This window comes from Macaca nemestrina, chromosome 1, assembly GCF_043159975.1.
Source record: "Macaca nemestrina isolate mMacNem1 chromosome 1, mMacNem.hap1, whole genome shotgun sequence".
Classification (NCBI taxonomy): Eukaryota; Metazoa; Chordata; class Mammalia; order Primates; family Cercopithecidae; genus Macaca; species Macaca nemestrina.
In genome coordinates this window covers 158,994,420-159,016,396 of record NC_092125.1, presented here as the reverse complement: position 1 = coordinate 159,016,396, position 21,977 = coordinate 158,994,420, and the positions used below count along the sequence as shown (strand labels likewise).

The 21,977-nt window shown below is 34.6% G+C and overlaps 1 protein-coding gene across 7 annotated transcripts in view; it reads right to left on the bottom strand.

Annotated features, from left to right (window-relative positions):
- Window positions 1–21,977, bottom strand: part of LOC105482652 (glutamate rich 3) — a 111,686-nt gene that overhangs the window by 18,137 nt on the left and 71,572 nt on the right. For all 7 annotated transcript variants that reach the window (XM_024793060.2, XM_024793062.2, XM_011742859.3 and 4 more), the window contains 2 exons: window positions 19,654–19,890; window positions 3,549–3,998 (listed from right to left, as the gene is read on the bottom strand). In XM_024793060.2, the coding sequence (XP_024648828.2) occupies window positions 3,549–3,998; window positions 19,654–19,890 (687 nt within the window). The remainder of the gene's footprint in view (window positions 1–3,548; window positions 3,999–19,653; window positions 19,891–21,977) is intronic.

Here is a 21,977-nt window from a genome sequence, read left to right as displayed (position 1 = left end):
TATGTGGAATTTTCTTAGAAATTGTTATTCATACAAAAATTTAAAGAATATTTTTGACTTTTAAATCTATTATTTAAAATATTAACAAATTTATTGAATCATTTCCCTGAGTATCCGTATTTAGAAAACATTAGCCACCCAACTGTTATAATTTACTTAGCCTCAGATTTTTGATAGCATTAATCCTTCTACATCATTCTGAATGTTATACATGGTCTTTGTTCTGTTTTACCTGTTAATGTCTTGTGCTTTATATTCCCTGACTCTGTATTTCCTAGCTTTCACAACCCTCAAATTTTGTTCTTTTGTGGAAGATGAACAATAGAACGAAACTATGAGTTCTTTAAAATAGGTTTTAAAGAACTATTTTTAAAAAATGTGCAGTTATACAATACTGTGGCAATATAAGAATAACAGATTAGATTAATATGAAGAAAAGAGAAGTGTGCTTATGTGACAAGACATTCAAGATATACGGTTAAGTGAAAAAAAGCAAGTCTCAGAACAAAATGTATAGTATGTTTCCATCTCTATATAAAAATAACATACGTGTATGTATCTTTGTAATATATCAATACATATTAATATATCTATATCTATCTACCTACCTATAATTTCTGTAATCATGCGCACACAGAAAAATTGCTATCCACCATTATCCCTGGAGAAAAAGAGTAGAAGTTGGGCAAGAAAGACTTTCACTTTCACTTTATTCTTGTCTGTTCTGTAAATGTTTAAACTTTTAAACCAAACTTTTGTGAGAAAAAAGTTTATTAAAAACCTTAAAATATCTATAACTTTTGAACAAAAATTAGGCTTACTGAAATGTATATTAAGAAAATGTTTATAAATTTGAAATAATTTTAGCAATAAGACACTCACTAAAGTACTAATAGCAAGAGTGAAAGTAAGAAAAAATATAAATGTCCAACTATAAGGAAACGGCTAAATTATAAGAAAATCACAGAATGGCATAACATATAGAGGTTAAATATGTTCATAAAGATTAAAGATGTGAAAAATGATCATGGTCTAATGTTAAGATATAAAGCAGGATATATTTTACAAAATATGAAAACAAAACTTTGTAAATCCTAAGTTTACAAATAAAAATCCTGACCAAATGTTAAAAGGGATCTTTTTGTGTGTAATAAACCTATGAGTAATTTTTCAAAATTACTTTTCTCTACTGTCTAAATGTCATTCCACGTGTATTGTTAATAAAAAATTAATAATAGCACATATATTACAGCTTAACAAAGATAAACAGTCCCAAACCTTGCCATCTTGTATTGAATCCACCTTAATAAAAAGATAACAAAATGTTTTAAAATTATAGATGTTATCAAGTTAAGAACATGGTTTCCCAATATATTTGAGAAAAGTAATAAGCCAATACACTTTTCATTTCACAAACTCAGAGAAAAACAAAAACTACTGTTTTCCAGGTGACATGATCATAGTGCCACATTTCTGATATTCTACAGCCTAATTATGACCCTCATTATGTATATTCTACTTTACAAAAAGATGTCTACTTGCACAAATTCAGGTAAACAACCTAGTTTTCTGAAGTGAAAATTTAAAAAATGAAAATAATGTTAGTGTTTCTATTGACCTTTAACACCTCTATCTTTTTGATTAGTAGCTTGTCATCTTGTACACATTTTCTAGATGACACCTTATATGTATGAAAATTTCATAATGAAATTCAAGATCAAAGATTTGAATTATTTTATTAAAGAGTTTCAAATATATTGGAGCTAGAATCTTGATTTATATATGACAAAAATTCTTTTGAAGATGTTCAGGGTCTTTGAATTATAATTCTAAGGCAGGGGTTGATGAATTTTATCTCTAAAGTCCCAGTTTGTAAATTCTTAGGATTTTGTGGGTTATTTAACAACACAAAAATCATTCTTGGCTTTCAGGCTATTTAGAAAACAAGACAAAACAGTAATGGTTCAGATTTGGCCCCAGGGCCAAAGTTTGTCAAACTCTGTTCTAAAGTTATTTTTGGTAACTTATTCAAAGGTCATATGCATTGCTATACTCCACTATCTAAAACACCTTTACCCTCCTGTATCCCACCTTCAAAATTGTATTTAACCTTTACAGTCTCTCAAATATGCTCTTCATGAAAACTTTCAAGGTGTCCTTTAACAAACAGGACTTCTCTTCCTTTGAAGCCACATAGCATTTTGTAACTCCTCTATTTTACATAGGACTACTAACCTTTGTCCGGTGGTGTGCCAAGGCTTCCACTCGGCATGTTATGGGAGAAACCCTCTCTTACACATTTTTTATTGACTATGGTGCCTTGTGCATAGTAGAAGATTAATAATATTGGTTGAAGTGATAGATAACTATTCGACATCTTCAGTTCCTAGAAGGAGACTTCAGTGGTTTAATAGTAGGTTTTAAGGGCCTAAAAGTAACATAGACACCAAAAATATTCATATGTTTTTAAAATGCAGCTGAATTTTAGTAATATTAAAATGTGAAAACAAATTTTGTCTTAAAATCAAGAAGAATGGCTCCTGCATTGACAGGGGAGACAGATGAGAGGGAGTAACAAAAGGACTGTGAACCAGTTCCAGGGCACAGAAGGTTATGTGAGAGGCAAGCGTCAGGCAGGTACAATCCAGCTGTCCACAGGATACCCCTCAGCCCTTTCACTCTGCTCCTTAAGGTGAGAAAAGCATCAGACCTTCCATGTGTCTAAGGTCTGGGGCCTTATTATCCAGACACTCCTTACTCTTTCCATGTCAAATGAACAATCTTACACACTCAGGATCCCCAGGGATCAGAAAGTAACTCAGTTTCAGAGAAGAACTCAAGGGCAAGTTTGGAATCTTGTAAGAAAAGTTTACACTATTATCTAAATCTAAATTCATATTACACAGACGCGATAGGCAATATTTAGAAGTTCTGGAACAACTCTGCCTGAATTCATATCCTAGGAATGCCTCTTTTAGCTGTGTAATCCTTGGTAACTTATTTAACCTTTTGAAGCCACATTTTATTTTTCATCTGTAAAAAAGAGATGATGATAATAGAATGTAACTTAGAGGGCGATTGGGTTTTTGTGAGGATGTGATGAGTTAATATATCTAAGTGTTTAGAACCTTGCCTGGAACATAGTAAGCACCTATTAACATTAGCTATATATCTCAAAATCCATATATAGCTAAAAGCAAATAGTATTTCTACTAATAAATAACCTCTAAAAGCCACACACATCCTTGCCTTCAAACACATATTGTGCTTTATTTCATTCTTGAAGTGAAATTCCCATAGGAGGGAATTTACTGAAAATAAGAAACAGGCTGGATAGAAATTATCAAGTAATTTTTTAAGTGCAAGAGAAGGCAAACAGCAAACTGAAAATACATGTATGATTATGTGACAAAGAGAGACACAGGAAAAATCTTGAATCCCTGAAGCATTATCACAATAGTATTTCCCAAGCTTTGGCGTAATGCAATGACCAAAATCAGCTTCCATGCATGAGCACGATGGCAGCTCAACTTAACGGCCATACTTACCACCTTCCTCCACTCCAGGGAGACCTGCCTTTTTGTCCTTCACCTGAGCAGTGCTTTCTTCCCAAAGCTGACTCTTATCCTTTTCCTTTCCTTCTGCAGAAACATGTTTCCCGGACTTCTCAGATAAACCCTCTGCAATCCCTTGGGTTCCTTTCTCCGTTCCTTCTTTAAGAACATTCTCAAAGCTTTCCTCTATTGGCATTGGCTTGGCCTCCACATCTGCTTTTGTTATTTCTTGGTCTTCAATTTCAATGTCTAAGGATTCCTCAATTGGAAGGTGGGACTTTCTTGGCTCATCATTTTCACTCAGCTCCTGAGAAGATGAACTTCTGGCACTTTCCTCTGTGCTGCTGTCAGCATGGGCTTCCCTGTCCCCCACTGCAGATTCATCCTCACTGTCACTAGAATAAGGGTGACTTCTGGATGAGGTTGATGAAGCAGTTTTCATATCTACAAAAAAATGCAAGTGATGACATTGTTGTTCTTCCATAAAGCAACTGGTTTAATTGTGAAAATTATGTTAGCAATTAATCATACTAAAAATTTTAAAATATAGTTTAGTACAGACTTGATATCCTTTTCTCATATAGTCTACTTAGCGATCCACAACTTTTTTTATACCGGGGATTGGTTTCATGGAAGACAATTTTTCCACGGACTGGGGTTGAGCGGGGATGGTTTTGGGATGATTCAAGTGCATTGCATTTATTGTGCACTTTATTTCTATTATTATTACATTGTAATATATAATGAAGTAATTATACAACTGACAATAATGTAGAATTAGTGGGAGCCCTGAGCTTGTTTTCCTGCATCTAGACAGTCTGATTTGGAGATAATGCAAGACAGTGGCAGACCATCAGGCATTAGATTCTCATAAGGAGCTCACAACCTAGAACCCTGGTATGCACAGTTCGCAATAGGGTTTCTGCTCCTATGAGGATCAAATGCTTCCACTGATCTAACAGGAGATGGACCTCGGGCAGTAACGCCAGCAATGGGGAATGGGCAGTGGCTGTAAATACAGATGAAGCTTCGCTGGCTTCCCCACCACTCACCTCCTGCTGTGCAGTCTGGTTCCTAATAGGCCATGGACCTTGTAGCAGTCCATGGCCCGGGGATTAGATCCCTCGTCTAAATCATTGTTAGGATACAGAAAACTTACCGAATCGATGGAACATATGAGTATATAGAAATTTTCAAAAGATCACATTTAACTATCAACCATTCCTGTTTTTTGTTGTTGTTGTTTTTAGAAAGCCATTTTATTGACAAACCTTTGTAAATATCCACTTCGTTAAAGAAAAAATAATAATCCTTTGTCTCTTCAACAAAAGCTTTATTTATTTATTTCCTTCTATCACCACAGTGTTCCGTGTGCATGAAACTTAAATTTTTATCTACCATACCATTCATCATCCTAGTATATCTTGGTATCTGGACACAGTAAGATCTGTGTATTTGCCCAGTAAGTAGACAAATATATGTAGGTTACACTTGCATGTGTGTGTGTGCATAGATGGAGATTTTATCTTATTTTGAGCTCTGCAGAAGCAGAAGCTGAGATGAAGATTCATGTGCGAGAAATGTATTAAAGATGTGCTCCAGGAGAACTCTTAAGGGAGTGGGGGAAGCAAAGGAAGGAAGGGCAGAAATCAATCAAGGGAGCTATTTCAAGCCCCATCTCAACCTCAACCTGATCCCATGGGCACTTCTGAAGTGTAAGCTATATTAGGATGTAATTTATATTAGGCAGGAGCTGGGCTTTCATACTTTGGAAAAGTCAGACATTGGCTATGGGCCTCCCTAGGGGGATGTAAACTCTCTGGCATTTCCAGGCTCTTTGAGTCTGAGGGTGAAGCACCTCCAGTAGTCAGGGCAGTCCTCTGAAAAAGGTGAAGGGAGCAGAAGATGGGCAATGGGTGAACAAAGTTGGTAAGAGATTCTCGGACATCTAGGCAGTTCGACGACAGAGTGCTGCAGACATGCAGTCTAGAAACTTACGGTAGCCACAACTGGTTTATGTAATACCTAGAAAGATTTTAACAATTTCCAATAAAGTAGCATACACACTGAATCTCAATAAGGAAGCTGAACAGCATAACAAATCACTGCATACATTGCTATACGCCAGAGAAATACAATCTTGCTTTTCTAACCAATAGGTCTATGTTTGTAATTGTTTTTTTCATAAATATACTTTCAAATAAAATATCCTACATTTAAATGCTGCCTATTTTTTTGTCTTCTCTGTACTCCTCACTGTTTTTTCTGTTTCTTTATTTCTTTCAGTTCCATGTGGCAGCTGCACCAATAGCTGTAGCAGCTAGTGCAGAGTTTAAGAGAAGAAATAACTGTCTTTGCCCTTATCCTCTTCTCTCCAAGCCTCCAGTCCTGCCGGCTCTCCATGACAGGTCTTAGCATTTTAAATATAGTCTCAGAGACATATCAGAGTTTCCACAAAGATTTGAGAGATGCTACACAGCAGTAAAAAACAAACTCAAAAAGCCTTTAAGCAACAGAGCCCCTAAGTCTAATTCCATTTGCTTTTATCTCCTGATACCTTGACAAACACCAGATGACCACTATTTTTCAAATAAATCATACACTCTAGCTACTCATTCTTTATTCTCCATTTTATAAAATCTGGCTATGCCGTGTCCCTGGTAGAAAATGTAGCAGATCAAGGAGAGTTCTTCCCCATCTTATTTGTATCTGTTCAGAAACTTTAGGTTCTCTGAACTCCCCTTTCCCTTCGGAGTCTTATGTTTCTTCTTTCAAAAAGAACGTCAATTCTGGTTTATTAGCAGTTTAACCAATGGCTTTCATTAATTACATAGTTAGCTAGGACTTAATGTTATACTCGTTTGGAACTCCAAAAATATATCTACCATCTGAATATGGAAATGATGACTCCTACTTTTGGCTCTGAGAGTTGGTCATATAATTTTTAAAATGAGTGCTCCTCTGACTTTCTTTAGTAGCTTCCATTAATTGTATTATTTCATTTCAAAGGGCTGAAATATACTCTGGTTCAAGTTTGAGTCAGTCCTTCAGAGAAGAAAGATCAGGAGAATGAATGGCCTCCAAGTGGCCAGGGCACCTGACCTCCCATACAAACTCATTTCAGTTTTCAAATTTCTCCCTAACCTCATGCTATAATTAAGTTTCACTCTCATTTCTTTCTGTCATTTACATACACAGACACTGGGGTAAGACTTTGCCTATAAAAAAGTTAAAAAAGCTTCAGGGTTATGGAATAGGATTTTCAAAACTAATTTTATTTATTCTCTTAGATAAAGCAAATGCTTATATTAAAAAAAACTTTCAGAACACATATGTAAATTCGCTTTGTCATTAGGAAGGAAAAATTATCTTGCAAGCATGTTGATAAACAGCTATGCCTCCTACCCAATTCCATTTGTTCGTGTATTCCCTTCTGGTAGTGATGCTGTAAGAACCTGCTTTTGCTTGTTTTGGCAAAGGAAAGATCTGCACTCATTGCCTGAGGTCTTGGCCGAAGCCAGCAAGTTTGGTGCCATGTTCCATGTCCTAAGCAAGATCTTTGACTTTTCTCTTTCCACAGTCAGGAGCTCTCCAGACCCTTCTTCCCTTTTCATGTCATTGATAATTGTTTCTTTCTTTCTTTTTTGGCATCACTATAATTAAAATCTTGTTTGACACAGCACGAGGTTGAGAGAAAATGACATATTCTTCTGTACGACAAATCCTGGTGTCCCAGTCACAGCTCAGCTACTTAATAATTTCTACTTTGGTTATGCTATTTAACTTATCTAAGCCTCTGTTTTCTTTTTTCTTTTTTTCTTTTTTTTTTTTTTTTTTTTGAGACGGAGTCTCGCTCTGTCGCCCAGGCTGGAATGCAGTGGCCGGATCTCCGCTCACTGCAAGCTCCACCTCCCGGGTTCACGCCATTCTCCTGCCTCAGCCTCCCGAGTAGCTGGGACTACAGGCGCCTGCCACCTCGCCCGGCTAGTTTTTTGTATTTTTTAGTAGAGACGGGGTTTCACCGTGTTGGTCAGGATGGTCTCGATCTCCTGACCTCGTGATGCCTCTGTTTTCTTAACTGTAAAATGGGGATAATTCTACTTGTTCTCCTTACAAAATTGTAGAAATTACACGAGAAAAATATTTAATCTAATCAAATGAAATAATTATCTTTATAGTCTTTTTTCCTCTGTGATGTCATACACGTAGTATATTCTAATAAATTTCTCTCTTGTAGTTTCGTTTTTGTGATATTGAGTGATATCACAGCTACCATGATAAAGATAAAACTAATCATGATTATGCACCTACTGTAAACCAAACCATGAAATAGCACTTTACAAACATCTCACTTAATCCTATGGAATAATAATTATCTTCTATTTTGAGATCCAGAAAGAGGGGTCCAAAGAGGTTCAATAGTACCCAATGTCCATTAGCTAGTAAGTAGAAAGTTTTTGTAAATGCTTATTTTGTAACGATACACTGCAATAAAACCAAGACCCTTCTATTTGCTAAAAGGCTTTGGGACAGGAAGTACTCACAGCCACAGACCCGCCATTGCTCCTCTTAGCTAACTTTCCTCTGCTACCACTCAAGACTGACAGACAGGAAATTGTTCTCTTTCAAAAATCAGAACTCATGAAATGTGTAGTCTGTCCTCGCATTTTATCTCTATTGGTCATTATTAATTTTGTCCACCACTCTAGAGCACAAACTCCATTTAAAATATTCCGAGGCACAGAATATGAATACAAAGCAAAAGCAAAAGCAAAAGGTAGCAATCAAAGTCTTCCCTAGTTTATTTATAACATTGATCATGATGCTATTTTATGAAACTATACATGTTATTCAGTTGTTTACAAATAACTATGGAACACTGTGGGGACACTCACAAAAATGGGGTGTGTGTGTGTGTGCACGCACGTGTGTATGCTTTATATGCCAGCAATCCTCACTGTTTATACTGTCTGATTGCTAGCTTGATACACCTGACCAAGGGCACCAGCCACACACACATCCGAAGTCAACACCAGTCCAGCAAATCCAGGATAAAGTCTGCTCTCCCTCCTCATAACTGAGGTTCTGAGTTGTCCTTCACTTTCCTTCCAACTTACATAGATTCATTTGTCCACTAAATATATATTGAGAACTTCCTATGTGCCAGACAATGTTCTACAAGAAAACAGAAGCCTTGGTCCTTGCTTCTACCTATAATATACACTCAAAACAGAGACTAATTATCCACCTCCTTTCGCATGAGGGCAATAGATCCACTGCACATGTTCATAAAGATATTGGTTCACTCTAACAGTGACTGCGGATAACTCTCTCAGAAACTATTGCCACACTCTTATTGCAATCAGTAGCCAAATTGTTTTAAACCAATGACAAGACCTGACCTCAGTTTTCAATCACTTTCTCACCTGCTAGCAAGCAGCATACTTTTACCACAGTTTAAATTCACCATTTCCTTAATTAGTGTCCTGATTTTAACTACTTTGTTTTTGGTTTATTAGCTGAAAGCACATACAGAAACTGCAGTTTAAGTTCACAAACTAAAATGAGTAAATTAAATTAAAAATTTAAATGATCTCAGTGGCATAACCATGGATCCCAATCCAGTGGATCCAATAAGCTTTTCAACTCTAATACCAACCAATTCTCTCCTTCCTATTCTTTAGTCCAAGAGTTCACAGCAAAATCTGCATATGTGCTGCTCTTATTTTCTTCAAACTAGCCATGACACATGAATTTATATATCCCACTATTAGTTGTATAAATAGTTCTGTCTTAATGATACAAGTTCATGAAAATCTGTTTATATTATATGTCAGTTCAATCAATATCTTCATGTACAGTAATAGATAATTAGATAAGTGCTTTATACTCAATAAATATTGTAGGATGAATCTGTGCTTAGTGAAACTAAAAGTATAAATTATCAGATTCCAGCCATGAACAGTAACTGATTTTTAGCCTTAAGAGGGAACATATGCCCTCATACTGATAGTTATTATTATCAGTTGAAATGTCTCAAATCATCAGTGAGATAAGTATATGTAAGAATACATATTCACAGGTAAATGCAGGTATAGTAGGAGGAGAATAAAACAAAATAAAATGTTCTCCATATTTATCTTAAATTTCACTTTCTAAACACTAAAATAAATTATTAAAATATTTATAATACAAGCAAATCATGTGTCACATTATGCTTCATACATTATTTTCATTCATCTATTGATCTAGTCAATCAGCCCTTCATTCACAAGAGTTCACTGAGTGTCTACGTAATGCCTTTGTTTTCTACAAGGCAGATTCAAATTGTAGAGAAACACTTCATAGTAAAGTACTTCTGTGTGAATTAAAGGATGGTTCTACATTTAAGTATTCACCTGAAGTTATGCCTTCCTACTTCGACAATTGAAAAGTGACTATGGATTGAGGAATTATTACCATTAAGAAACACTTAAGTTTGATTGACCAAACAAAAAATCACACATATTATAGTCTTTAATCAGAAGCCAACTATAATATTCCCATAATCCTCTCTGATCCAAGAAGCAGACACATTACACTGAAGTCCAAGGGTGCATCTCACAGCACATAGAATTTCAACACAGGAGAAGCCTCCACCCCTATACTTCTGTTCAAACCCATATTGAAGCCAAAAGATTAAGGGTGAGATCATTAAAATCATAAATCAATTAAGTAGAATATTATTGTGATTCTGAGACTTCAGAAGTTTATAAGGTTTACTTCTTCAACAGATTGAAAAATAGCACAAATGAAATTATCTTTCTTCCTAGAAAAAAATTACTTCAAGTCTTTCTTTTTTCCATATTCTGGGAGAAGTCTCTTCTCTGTCTCTTTATCTCTACTTTTATCTCAATCTGTGTAATCTTTCTCAAAAGGAGCTAGTCTTTTTTTCATTACTAATTTTTAAATTTATAATTGACAAATAATTCTTTTATATATTTATGAGATACAGTGTGATGTTTCAACGCATGTACACATAGTATAATGATCAAATTGGGGTAATTACATATGCATCACTTTCAGTGTTCATCGTTTCTTTGTGGCGATAACATTCAAAATCTTCCAGCTATCTTGAAATATATATTACATTGTTATTCGCTATAGTCACCCTACTGTGTAGTAAAATACTAGAACTTATTCTTCCTGTCTAACTGTAACTTTGTAGCCGTTGACCTCTTACTCATGGACACTATCATCCAAACTGTCCATAAAAGTATATTCTCAGCGATATGATACTTTTCCCCTCAACCTTATAACATTCATCTATGACAATATATTTTCAACTGGTGAATTAGTGCCTGGGGTTGTCAACACAAATGCAGAGAAAAGGAAGCTGTCGTTCTTTTTAAATGATAGGAAGTCTCACACATCATTCCTAAACCAGGGTCCTCTCTTAGTCAGCTTGCAGCCAGTAGCACTCTATCACTCATGGGCTGCTCAGCACAGTGTATTCATCAAGGCGGGTCGACGCAATTGTTAGCTGGCAGTTCAAATGGGGCCGACTTGTCACAAGAGTGACAGCCTGGGCAATTGTTTGCCCTCTGGGAACAGGTGCAGGCAGGTTCAAATGAAATACATCCAAATACTAACAGCAAGATTCTTAATCATGTCAATAAAAAGGATGTACTGGTGTCTGGGATTCAGTGGTCACATATGCCTCTCACACTTTTGAAAATGAAATGCAGTCTGGCTTTTCAACAGAGTATTCCAAGGAATCCATCATGTCATTATCATTTTTAATACGTGCTACTCGTTCGCTGGATAAAATCTCTAATGCTGATATTCCACATACTAAAAGGCATGTTTATGCCTTGAATAACACAAAGGCAAGTTATCACAATAAAGGAATGGAAAATAAGAAAGTCTGACAATGGAGTAAAAAAAAACATAATCAGCAATGAGATTTGATTTCAGAATGACACTGTTTTGAAACACTAAGCATGCAAAAGAGCCCTTTAAAAGCGTAGCTTAATAATATCATTAATGAAACAACAAAAGAAAATAGCTAGCCAATTTAATTTTAGCTCTTAAATTTCCCAATATTCTTGAACCAGCTATATGTTCTTATAGTTTTCATTGCATATCTATTTAAAATATTATATATTCTGTATCTATACAATGTTGCAAATTATATAATTTTTCCATTGAAAATTCCAATAACCATAAAGCATAAATGTAGCTAGATATCATGGCACAAAACAAAGCATCTTACTATTATTGGTGTTAGCATTCAAGTACTTGCTTAATATTTTAAAAATATACTTCAAGAAATCAGCTATGTCAGAAATATGCAGAAGATTGAAACTAAACCCCTTCCTTACATCATATATAAAAATCAGCTCAAGATGTATTAAAGACTTAAAAGTAAAACCCAAAACTATAAAAACTGTACAAGATAACCTAGAAAATACCATTCTGGACATAAAACCTGACAAAGATTTCATGATGAAGACACCAAAAGCAATTGAAATAAAAATTGCCGGGCATGGTGGCTCGCACCCGTAATCCCAGCACTTTGGGAGGCCAAGGCGGGTGGATCATGAGGTCAGGAGATGGAGACTATCCTGGCTAACACAGTGAAACCCCATCTCTACTAAAAATACAGAAAAATTAGCTGGGTGTGGTGGTGTGTGTCTGTAGTCCCAGCTACTCGGGAGGCTGAGGCAAGAGAATGGGGTGAACCCGGGAGGCAGAGCTTGCAGTGAGCCGAGATCCCATCACTGCACTGCAGCCTGGGCCACAGAGCGAGACTCCATCTCAAAAAAATAAAAAATAAAAATAATAAACTAAAATGACAAATGGAACCTAATTAAACTAAAGAGTTTCTGCACATCAAAAGAAACTATCAACAGACTAAACAGACAACCTACAGAACAGGAGGCAATATTTGTGAACTACGCATCTGACAAAGGTCTAATATTGAGAATCAATAAGGAACTTAAGTTTAAAAGAAAAAGATAACCCCATTAAAAAGTGGCCAAAGGACATTCCTTTTTAAAAAAGGAGAAATGCACATGACCAATAAGCATATGAAAAAATTTTTAACTTCACTAATCATTAGATAAATGCCAATCAAAACCACAATGAGATACCATCTCACACTGTCAGAATGACTATTATTAAAAAATTAAAAAATAACAGATGCTGGCAAGGTCGTGGAGAAAAGGGATGCTTATACACTGCTGATGGGAATGTAAATTAGTTCAGCCATTTTGGAAAGCAGCTGGTGTTTTTGCAAAGAATTTAAAACACAGTTACCATTTGATCCAGCAAATGCCATTATTGAGTATATGCCCAAACAAATATAAATTATTCTACCATAAAGACAAATACATACACATGTCCATTGAAGCACTATTTATAAGACATGAAATAAATCTAAATGCTATCAACAGTAGACTGGATTTTAAAAAATGTGTTACATATACACTATGGAATACTATAGACCCATAAAAAATACTATGCAGCCATACTATTCCATTGCATAGAATACTATGCAGCCATGAGATCATGCCTTTTGCAGCAACATGGATGGAGCTGGAGGCCATTATTCTGAGTTAGCTAACACAGGAACAGAAAACCAAATACTACATATTCTCACTTAAAGTAGGAGCTAAACTTTGCATACATATGGATACAAAGAAGGGAACAATAGATGCTGGGGCCTACTTGAGGGTAGAGAGTGAGAGGAGAGGATCAAAAAACTACCCATTGGCTACTATGCTTATTACCTCAGTGACAAAATAATCTGTACATCAAACCCCCATGACATGCAATTTATGTATATGACAAAACTGCACATGAATGCCTGAACATGAAAGTTAAATAAAAAGAAATCAGCTATGTGAGAAATAAGAAGTACACACAGTCCTAGCTTTTACAGTATAATTAATTTGTGTTACTAACTTGTGTAATAAATTAGAGGGCAAAATTTAACATACCTAAACAATGAGTGAAAACTAAACTATTGAATGATGGGTTTTTATAAATTATAGACCTCAATAAAGACTGGTGATGTAGATGACAGTCATGGGAGAAGAGAGAGATGTGCTAGAACTAAGAAAACCATCTTAAAGTAGATAGGGAAGTCCATCCAGGGAGGAAAAAGCTAAAAGTTGATCATAGAAACTGTCCATTTTCTTCATTTTAAAAACAAAATTTAAAAAACACAACAAAGGCTAGAGACTAGGGTAAAGTGAAGAGCTCAAGATAAATTTATCTAAAATGCATATTTTTAAGGAAAAACAACTCTTTTATCGGGGAGATTTGCTTTAACTTCAGCTAAGTGGATATTCTCTGCTTTTGATTATTTTTTCTCCAAAATGCAGGTTCCAAAGTTGGGTAGCATTTGCATCTTGATTCCACTGCTTTCTGACTGTGTGACTTTGGGAATTACCTAATATCACCATTTCCAAGTTTATTTATTTGTAAAATGGTGATAAAAGAAAATTGTTTGCATTTTAAGGTTGTTTGAGGTAACTGAGATAATTCTCATAAAATATTTAGCATAGGGTTTAACACTTTAAATAGTCTTAATAAAGAGTGCCTAGTATGTGACCTATTGCATTATCAATTATAAGATACCTTTCCAAACATACGATTCCAATTAGTTATGTGCAAACAGTGTTCAATGTTAAAGCTTATCTATTGCTGTCAGTTATTCAATAATTATAAGTCTAAATGATTAAAGCTTTCCTTCCATGGAAGAACCCAGAACTGCCTAATTTTTTCTCTGTTTGAACATAAAAAATTATTCTGTTTCAGAAAAATCTATTTGATTCCTAGAAAGCAAGATGATTATACAGGACAAAATGTACCCCCAATTACAAGATATCCAAAGAGTGTACTGAATCTTTATGAAATCAACAACTTGATAATTTCCCACCAGTACTAAAGAAATAAATAATTAAGAGTCCTTTGTGTTTTGAACTAGTTATATGAATATGCAAACATATTTTCACTGTTTTTCCAGGTTCGAGACACTTGGATAGTTTCTTCAAAATTATTGACTTAGATTATATCACTTTTCCAAAAATATATTTCACTTTCTCTAGATCATATAGGATTATAAGCCTAACTCCAATATTAATATTCGAATTGACAAAAGAGCTTATGTACTGGTCACATTTAATCTAAGAAACATAAAATATATGTATTAAGATAAATTACAGAAAAGACCTTGTTTAAAACCTTAAAAAGAAAATTTCATTGCCTGACCATTGGTCTTGAGTAGTTCTTTCAACATAATAAAAATAATGGCAAATGTTTTTTTAAAATTTACTGATAATTAACATCATTCTTATTTTGCCCATTGTACTTTATTCTTTACCTTGACTGTCAGGAAGCCTGGGATTAAATTTTTAGTTCAAGCCTAGTCACAGTCCCATCTCTGGCACTTGCAAAACTATCTTCTCTTTTTGTCTAATAACTTATGTTCTTTATTTTATTGCCTTGTATGTGTGTACATAAAATTTTAGAATAGGATTGCTTGAATTCTTTTTTGAAAAGAGTAGAACTGTAAACTAAATATTTGCTCTTGTGATTACTTAATTTACTTTTATTTTATATTATCCTAATATACTTCTCAAATTCATAATTTTGCGATTTTATACCAAAAAAATTTCAGAGGTAAAAACAATGCGAAAATAATAACCAGTTAACATCCTGATGACAGTATCAAATCCACACATGTCAACTAACCTTGAATGCAAATGGGCTAAATGCCCCAATTAAAAGACACAGAATGGCAAGCTAGATAACGAACCAAGACCTATTGCTATGCTGTTTTCAAGAGACCCATCTCACATGCAGTGACACACATAGGCTCAAAATAAAGGGATGGAGAAAAATCTACCAAGCAAATAGAAAACAGAAAAAGCAGTGGCTCCAATTCTAGTTCCAAACAAAACAGACTTTAAACCAACACAGATTAAAAAAAAAAAAAAAAAAAAAGACAAAGAGGGACATGACATAATGGTAAAGGATTCAATTCAACAAGATCTAACTATCCTAAATATGTATGCCCCCAACACAGGAGCACCCAGATTCATAAAGTAAAGCAAGTTCTTAGAGACCTTTAAAGAGACCTAGACTCCCACATAACAATAATGTGGAGGTAACTGTGCAATGTTGCCAGTGTGGTGTTAAAGTCTCTCACTTATACTTTAACACCACACTGGCAATATTACACAGATCATTGAGATAGAACATTAACAAAGATATTCAGGACCTGAACTCAGCACTGGTTGAAATGGATCTTGTAGACTACTACAGAATTCTCCACCTCAAAACAAGAGAATATACATTCTTCTTATTGCCATATGGCACATACTCTAAAATCAATCACATTATCAGAAGTAAAACATTCCTCAGCAAATGCAAAAGAACTGAAATCATAAAAAACATCTCTCAGACCACAGCACATCAAATTAGAAATCAAACTAAGAAATGTACTCTAAACCATATAATTACATGGAAATTGAATAATTTGCCCCAGAATGACATTTGAGTAGAGAATAAAGACACAACATAGTAGCATCTCTGGAATACAGCTAAGGAGAGTATTGAGAGGGAAATTGATAGCACTAAATGCCCACATCAAGAAGTTAGAAAGATCTCAAGTTTAATAACCTAACATCATAACTAAAAGAATTGGAGAACCATCAGCAAACAAATCTCTAAGCTAGCAGAAAACAACAGATAATCAAAATCAGGCCTGAATTGAAAGAGATTGAGACATGAAAGATAATTCAAAAGATGAACAAATTCTGGAGCTAGTTTCTTTTAGTTAATAAAACAGACCACTAGTTAGACCAATAAAAAAGAAGACAAAGAAGATTCAAATAAACACAATCAGAAACTACGAGGGGGATATTACCACTGACCCCACAGAAATACAAACAACTATCAGAGAATAATATGAACACCTCTATGCACATAAACTAGAAAATCTAGAAGAAATGGATAAATTCCTGAACACACACCCTCTGAAGAATGAACCAGAAAGAAAATGAATCCCTGAAAAGACCAATAATAAGCTCTGAAATTGAGTTAGTAATAGCCTATCAATCAAAAAAGCCAAGGACCAGATGGATTTATAACTGATTTCGACTAGATGTATAAAGAACAGCTGGTACTATTCCTACTGAAACTATTCCAAAAAATTCAAGGACGAGGGACTCCTCCCTAACTCATTCTCTGAGGCCAGCATCATCCTGATACCAAAACCTGACACAGACACAACATCAAAAAAGGAAACTTCAGGCCAATATCCTTGATGAACATCAGTGCAAAGATCCTCAACCAAATACTGGCAGATCAAATCCAGCAGCACACCAAAAAGCTTATTCACCATGATCAAGTAGGCTGTATACCTGGGATGCAATGTTGGTTTGACATATGCAAATCAATAAATATGATTCATCACATAAGTGGAATTAAAGACAAAACCCACATGATTATCCTAATAGATGCAGAAAAGGTTTTTGATAAAATTCAATACCCCTTCATGTTAGAAACTGTCAATAAGCTAAGTATTGAAGGAACATAACTCAAAATAAAAAGAGCCATTTATGACAAGCCCACAGCCAACATCATACTGATTGGGCACAAGCTGGAAGCATTCCCCTTGAAAACCAGCACAAGACAAGGATGCCTTATCTCACCATTCCTATTCAACATAGTATTGGAAGCCCTACCCAGGGCAATCAGGCAAGAGAAAGAAATAAAGGCATCCAAATAGGAAGAGAGGAAGTCAAACTATCCGTGTTTGGCAGACAACATGACCCTATATCCAGAATACCCCACAGTCTTGGACCAAGAGCCCCTTAGGCTGATAAATAACTTCAGCAAAGTCTTATGATACAAAATCAATTTGCAAAAATCACTAACATTCCTATACAACAACACTCAAGCCAAGAGTCAGATCAAAAATGCAGTCCCATTCACAATTGCCACAAAAATAAAATAAAATAAAATAAAATACCTAGGAATACAGTCAACCAGGGAGGTGAAAGATCTTTACAAGGAGAACCACAAAACTCTGCTCAAGGAAATCAAAGATGACAAAAACAAATGGAAAAACATTCCATGCTCATGGATACGAAGAATCAATATTATTTAAATGGCCATACTTCCCAAAACAGTTTTTTATACATTCAATGCTGTTGCTATCAAACTAACATTGAGATTTTTCACAGAACTAGAAAAACCTATTTTAAAATTCATATGGAACCAAAAAAGAGTCAGACATTTTGCCTCATCTCCTGTATCTATCTTCTGAACATCTGTTGAGTTTCCAAACTCCTAACATTTAGTGAGAACATTGCTTATTATGCTGTAGTCTGCCACTGGTGTTTCGATCCTCTCCAACATTCTCTACTCCTCTTGCATTTTCTTTTCTAACTTAGGATTTTTTTATTTCTCTTTCTTTTACCATGAAAGTCTACTGATTGCTGTTTTCCACATATTTTCTTATATATAGCTTTCTCTCTTTCTTCCATCATACCTATTATTAAAACTATACTTTTTTATATTTCTGAAATGCTGAGGTATGTGTGAAAATCATTGATTCAACTTATGCTAAAAGTGAAATTTAGTACTATTTATTACATGGATTTTATGGTCTTGCATTGAAAAGAATCTTTACCTCAAGTTGTTTAAAAAAACTCATAAATTTCATAGGGATTACGTATCTGAATCAAAATTAAATAATGAAAATGGATGAAAATTTGGGAATGTGTCCCTAACCTTTGGATTAGGAGAAGGCTTTTTAATTAGAAAAGAAACTGATAAACAATAACAAACAAGATTAATAGATTAGAGTAATAAAAATCAAAAAGTTCTGAATGACCAAATATTAATGAAGTAAAAAAAAAATTAAATGAAAGCATGATAGCATGTGATAAACTATGCCTAATAAAGAGCCCCCCAATAACCATAATATCCAATAGAAAAATGGGTAAAGCAAGCAATATATTCACAGAAAAGGAAATATAAATGGACAATGAATATTAGGAAAGATGCTCAACCCACCAGAAGTTAGGGTAATAAAAACTAAAACAAGAAGCTAGTATTTTTTTGCCCATAAGATTAACATAAATAAGATTAATAAAATCCAGTGAGTGGGTGTATCACAAAACAGGCTTTCTCTTATATTCTTGTTAGGAATGTGAATTATATGACCCTTTCAGAAAGCAGTCTGCCAGGATTTACTAAAATTAAACATAAGCAAATACTTAAGGAAATATGGCCTAAAGATACAGAAATATCAGTACACAAAACAATAAATTGGCATACCATAAACATTCATATTGCTATTAGCAATAATAAGTTATCCATACATGTATTGACTTCTTGGGATACTTAATATATGTGCATAGTTAAACTGAAAAAAACAATTTCAAGAGTAACATGAATTATATGTTCACATATTTGTAAAAAATTACATAAATATTGGTATGTAAGTTTATGTACTGGAAAGATACACTGAACTGTGGAAATAGGAAATTTTTAACTTTTTCCTTCCAAACAATTTGTTACATTTGCGATGTAACTGGAACACTGATAGGATATGGCTATAGTCATAAATGTCCTTTTTAAGATTCCTTTACGTTCTAAAATAGGTACAGACACATTTGTTTTACATCTCTTTCATTAGATTTTTGAAGCTGCATTAATAAAATACGAAGGTAACAAATTACCTCATGCTCTCAAAAGTGGGAGCTAAATGATGAGAACACATGAACACATAGTGGGGAACAACAAACACGGGGGCCTATTGAAGGGTGGAGCATGGGAGGAGAAAGAGGATCAGGAAAAATAACTAATGTGTGCTAGGTTTAATACCTAGGTGATGAAATAATATGTACGACGAACCCCCATGACATAAGTTTATTTGTGTAACAAACCTTCTCATGTACCCCTTATTTAAAAGTTAAATATATATATATATATTCAAGAGAAAAAAAGAGGATTATTTCATTAAATAGAAAACAAAGAAAAGTAGTAAACACACTCAGTAAACAGCCTATGTTACATGATAAGCTCAACAACTCGCCTTGTTTATCCTCTTCCAGTTCACTCTCAGAGCATCCATCATTCTCATCTTTCACATTGTCATGGGCATCTGGTGCCTTCTGTGATGAGGTTTCATTCTCTTTTTCAGGGTCTAAATTATCTCTTTTATCATCCAAAGGTGACTGTGGTATTCCATTCATTTGAACATCAGCCTGTCCTTCTTCATTAGCTTTTTCACCTTGTTTCTCCTCATCTACTTCAAAATCTTCTTCGTACTCTGAAAAAAGAAAATCTCCACTATAAGAATGAAAATAGAACCCCTTATCTTAACCTATTTCTCTCTAATGAGAACTTTGACTCCATTATCCTCTCTTCTCTGAGCCTTTCTTTGCTTCTTCTTTTTCGTTCAATTAGTGAACATGGAAAACTAACAGCAAATGATCAAAGATTCCAATCAGTTACATACACAAGAGCACAAAAGAAATGAAGCTCCAAATGACAAGGCTGAAACCTAATAAAAGTTGATTTACAAATAAACATCATCATCTAAAATAACCAAAATGGAAAGAGAAGAACTTGATATAAAACAATAAATTAGAAATAAATTAAAAATGAAGAGAACAGGATTATAATAATGAAAGTTAATTTGGAGATCCAGTGAGGTCATATTTCATACGAGAAGTGTTCAAAATATTTGGATATCAACTTAATGAATAGTGAAGTGGAAAAATTCAATTAATCAAGTCCAAAGGCCCTGAGAAGTAACACTGTGAATAGCACATTCTTTAAGAAACAAATGGACATCAAGAAAAGGCATTATGAAGGATTCTATATGTAGGCCAGAACTGAAATCATATGCATTCTTCATTCCTACAATAAATGAAATAATTACATTTCAATGATAAAAATTTATACAAAATAGAATATTCCTGTCACAGTCACGTATTTGCTTTATTCCCTGCAGAGGTGCAAAAAATCTGTAGCAGGAAAAGGAAATTGTCACATCAGATAAACTCCAGCTGTCCCTCGTGGTTATAATTTTTCACCTTTCATATTTAATTGTTCCCCCTTTTCTTCCACGAAAAACTAAAAATCTTGAAGTGACAACATGTCAAGGATAGAGAGCAAAAGGATCTCATGCAGAACCAATTAAGCAAATAAACAATTATCCTTAAAATAAAAATTACCATTAAAATAAAGGTTTCTCAATGTTGTGTGTTTTAGTTATTAGCTATTCTGGCTTCTCTGTCAGTGCAGGGGTGGGTCTCTCGGGTAATTTACTTGAGAGCTGTCCACCCAGTGAAACAAACTTAATCTAGAAATGTATGCCCTGTGCATAGGCAGAAAGCTCTGTAAATACAGAGAATGAGGGAGATAGAAGGGGAAAAGTGAAATCAAAACCTGTAACAAAGAAAATTAGATAATCACAAAAATGTTTCCACAAAAGAGATTTAATACATTTAAATACAAAATATGAATATCAGTAAATCAAAACTGTAAAATAAGCAAGAAGATAAAGAATTTGCTTTATATTGCTAGATGCAAACAGAAAATACTAATAAAAACGAGCAAATATTTTGATACAAGTATTACCGGCCAAGTTATAGGATAATTCCCAAGTTATAAGATAACTCTGATAACTATCAATCAATAAGCCTATTTTTTGAGAATCTTCTATGTTTAAGAGGATAAAACTGCAAGATAGAAGACACTACAATAAGACAATCCCTGCCATGAAGGACTCTCCAATTTTTATTGAGGGAATAAGATGTAGGTACACAAGAAACAGTGAACCCACTTTATCGTACTTTTTAATATGTGATCCTCAGTAATGTGTTTTTCAACACAACTGGGCTGGATTGCTATGGATTTTTATAGAGGACATATAATTAATTGTGTGAAGTAGTGTCAAGTAAGCAGAATGGAATGAAAAGAGAGCGGAAAGTCATTTTAGGGTCTCAAGGAAGACTTCCCAAAAGAGAAAGGTGAGATTAGCTGCAGAATACACATACATATATCACACTACAGGTGTTTGCTACTGATCATAAGATAAGCAGAGGGCCAGAGAGAATATGAGTGGATTGCTGTAATTCCATCCATAGTGTTACATAGTAGTGAAATGTGAGGGTTTGGGAATCAGGCATTCATGTGCCCAAGACCCAGTTAAAACACCTACTAACTATGTGACCTTGGGCAATTTGTCTTTAAGCTTCAGTTTCTCCATCTGTAACATGGGTAATACAACGCTGTGGTGAGGATTGAGAGCAATAATCCCTGGAACGTGCTTAGCACAGTGCCATGAATAGCAGGTGCATAATAAATATTGTGGATTAGTACTAATAGTCCTTGTGATTGCGTAGCGAA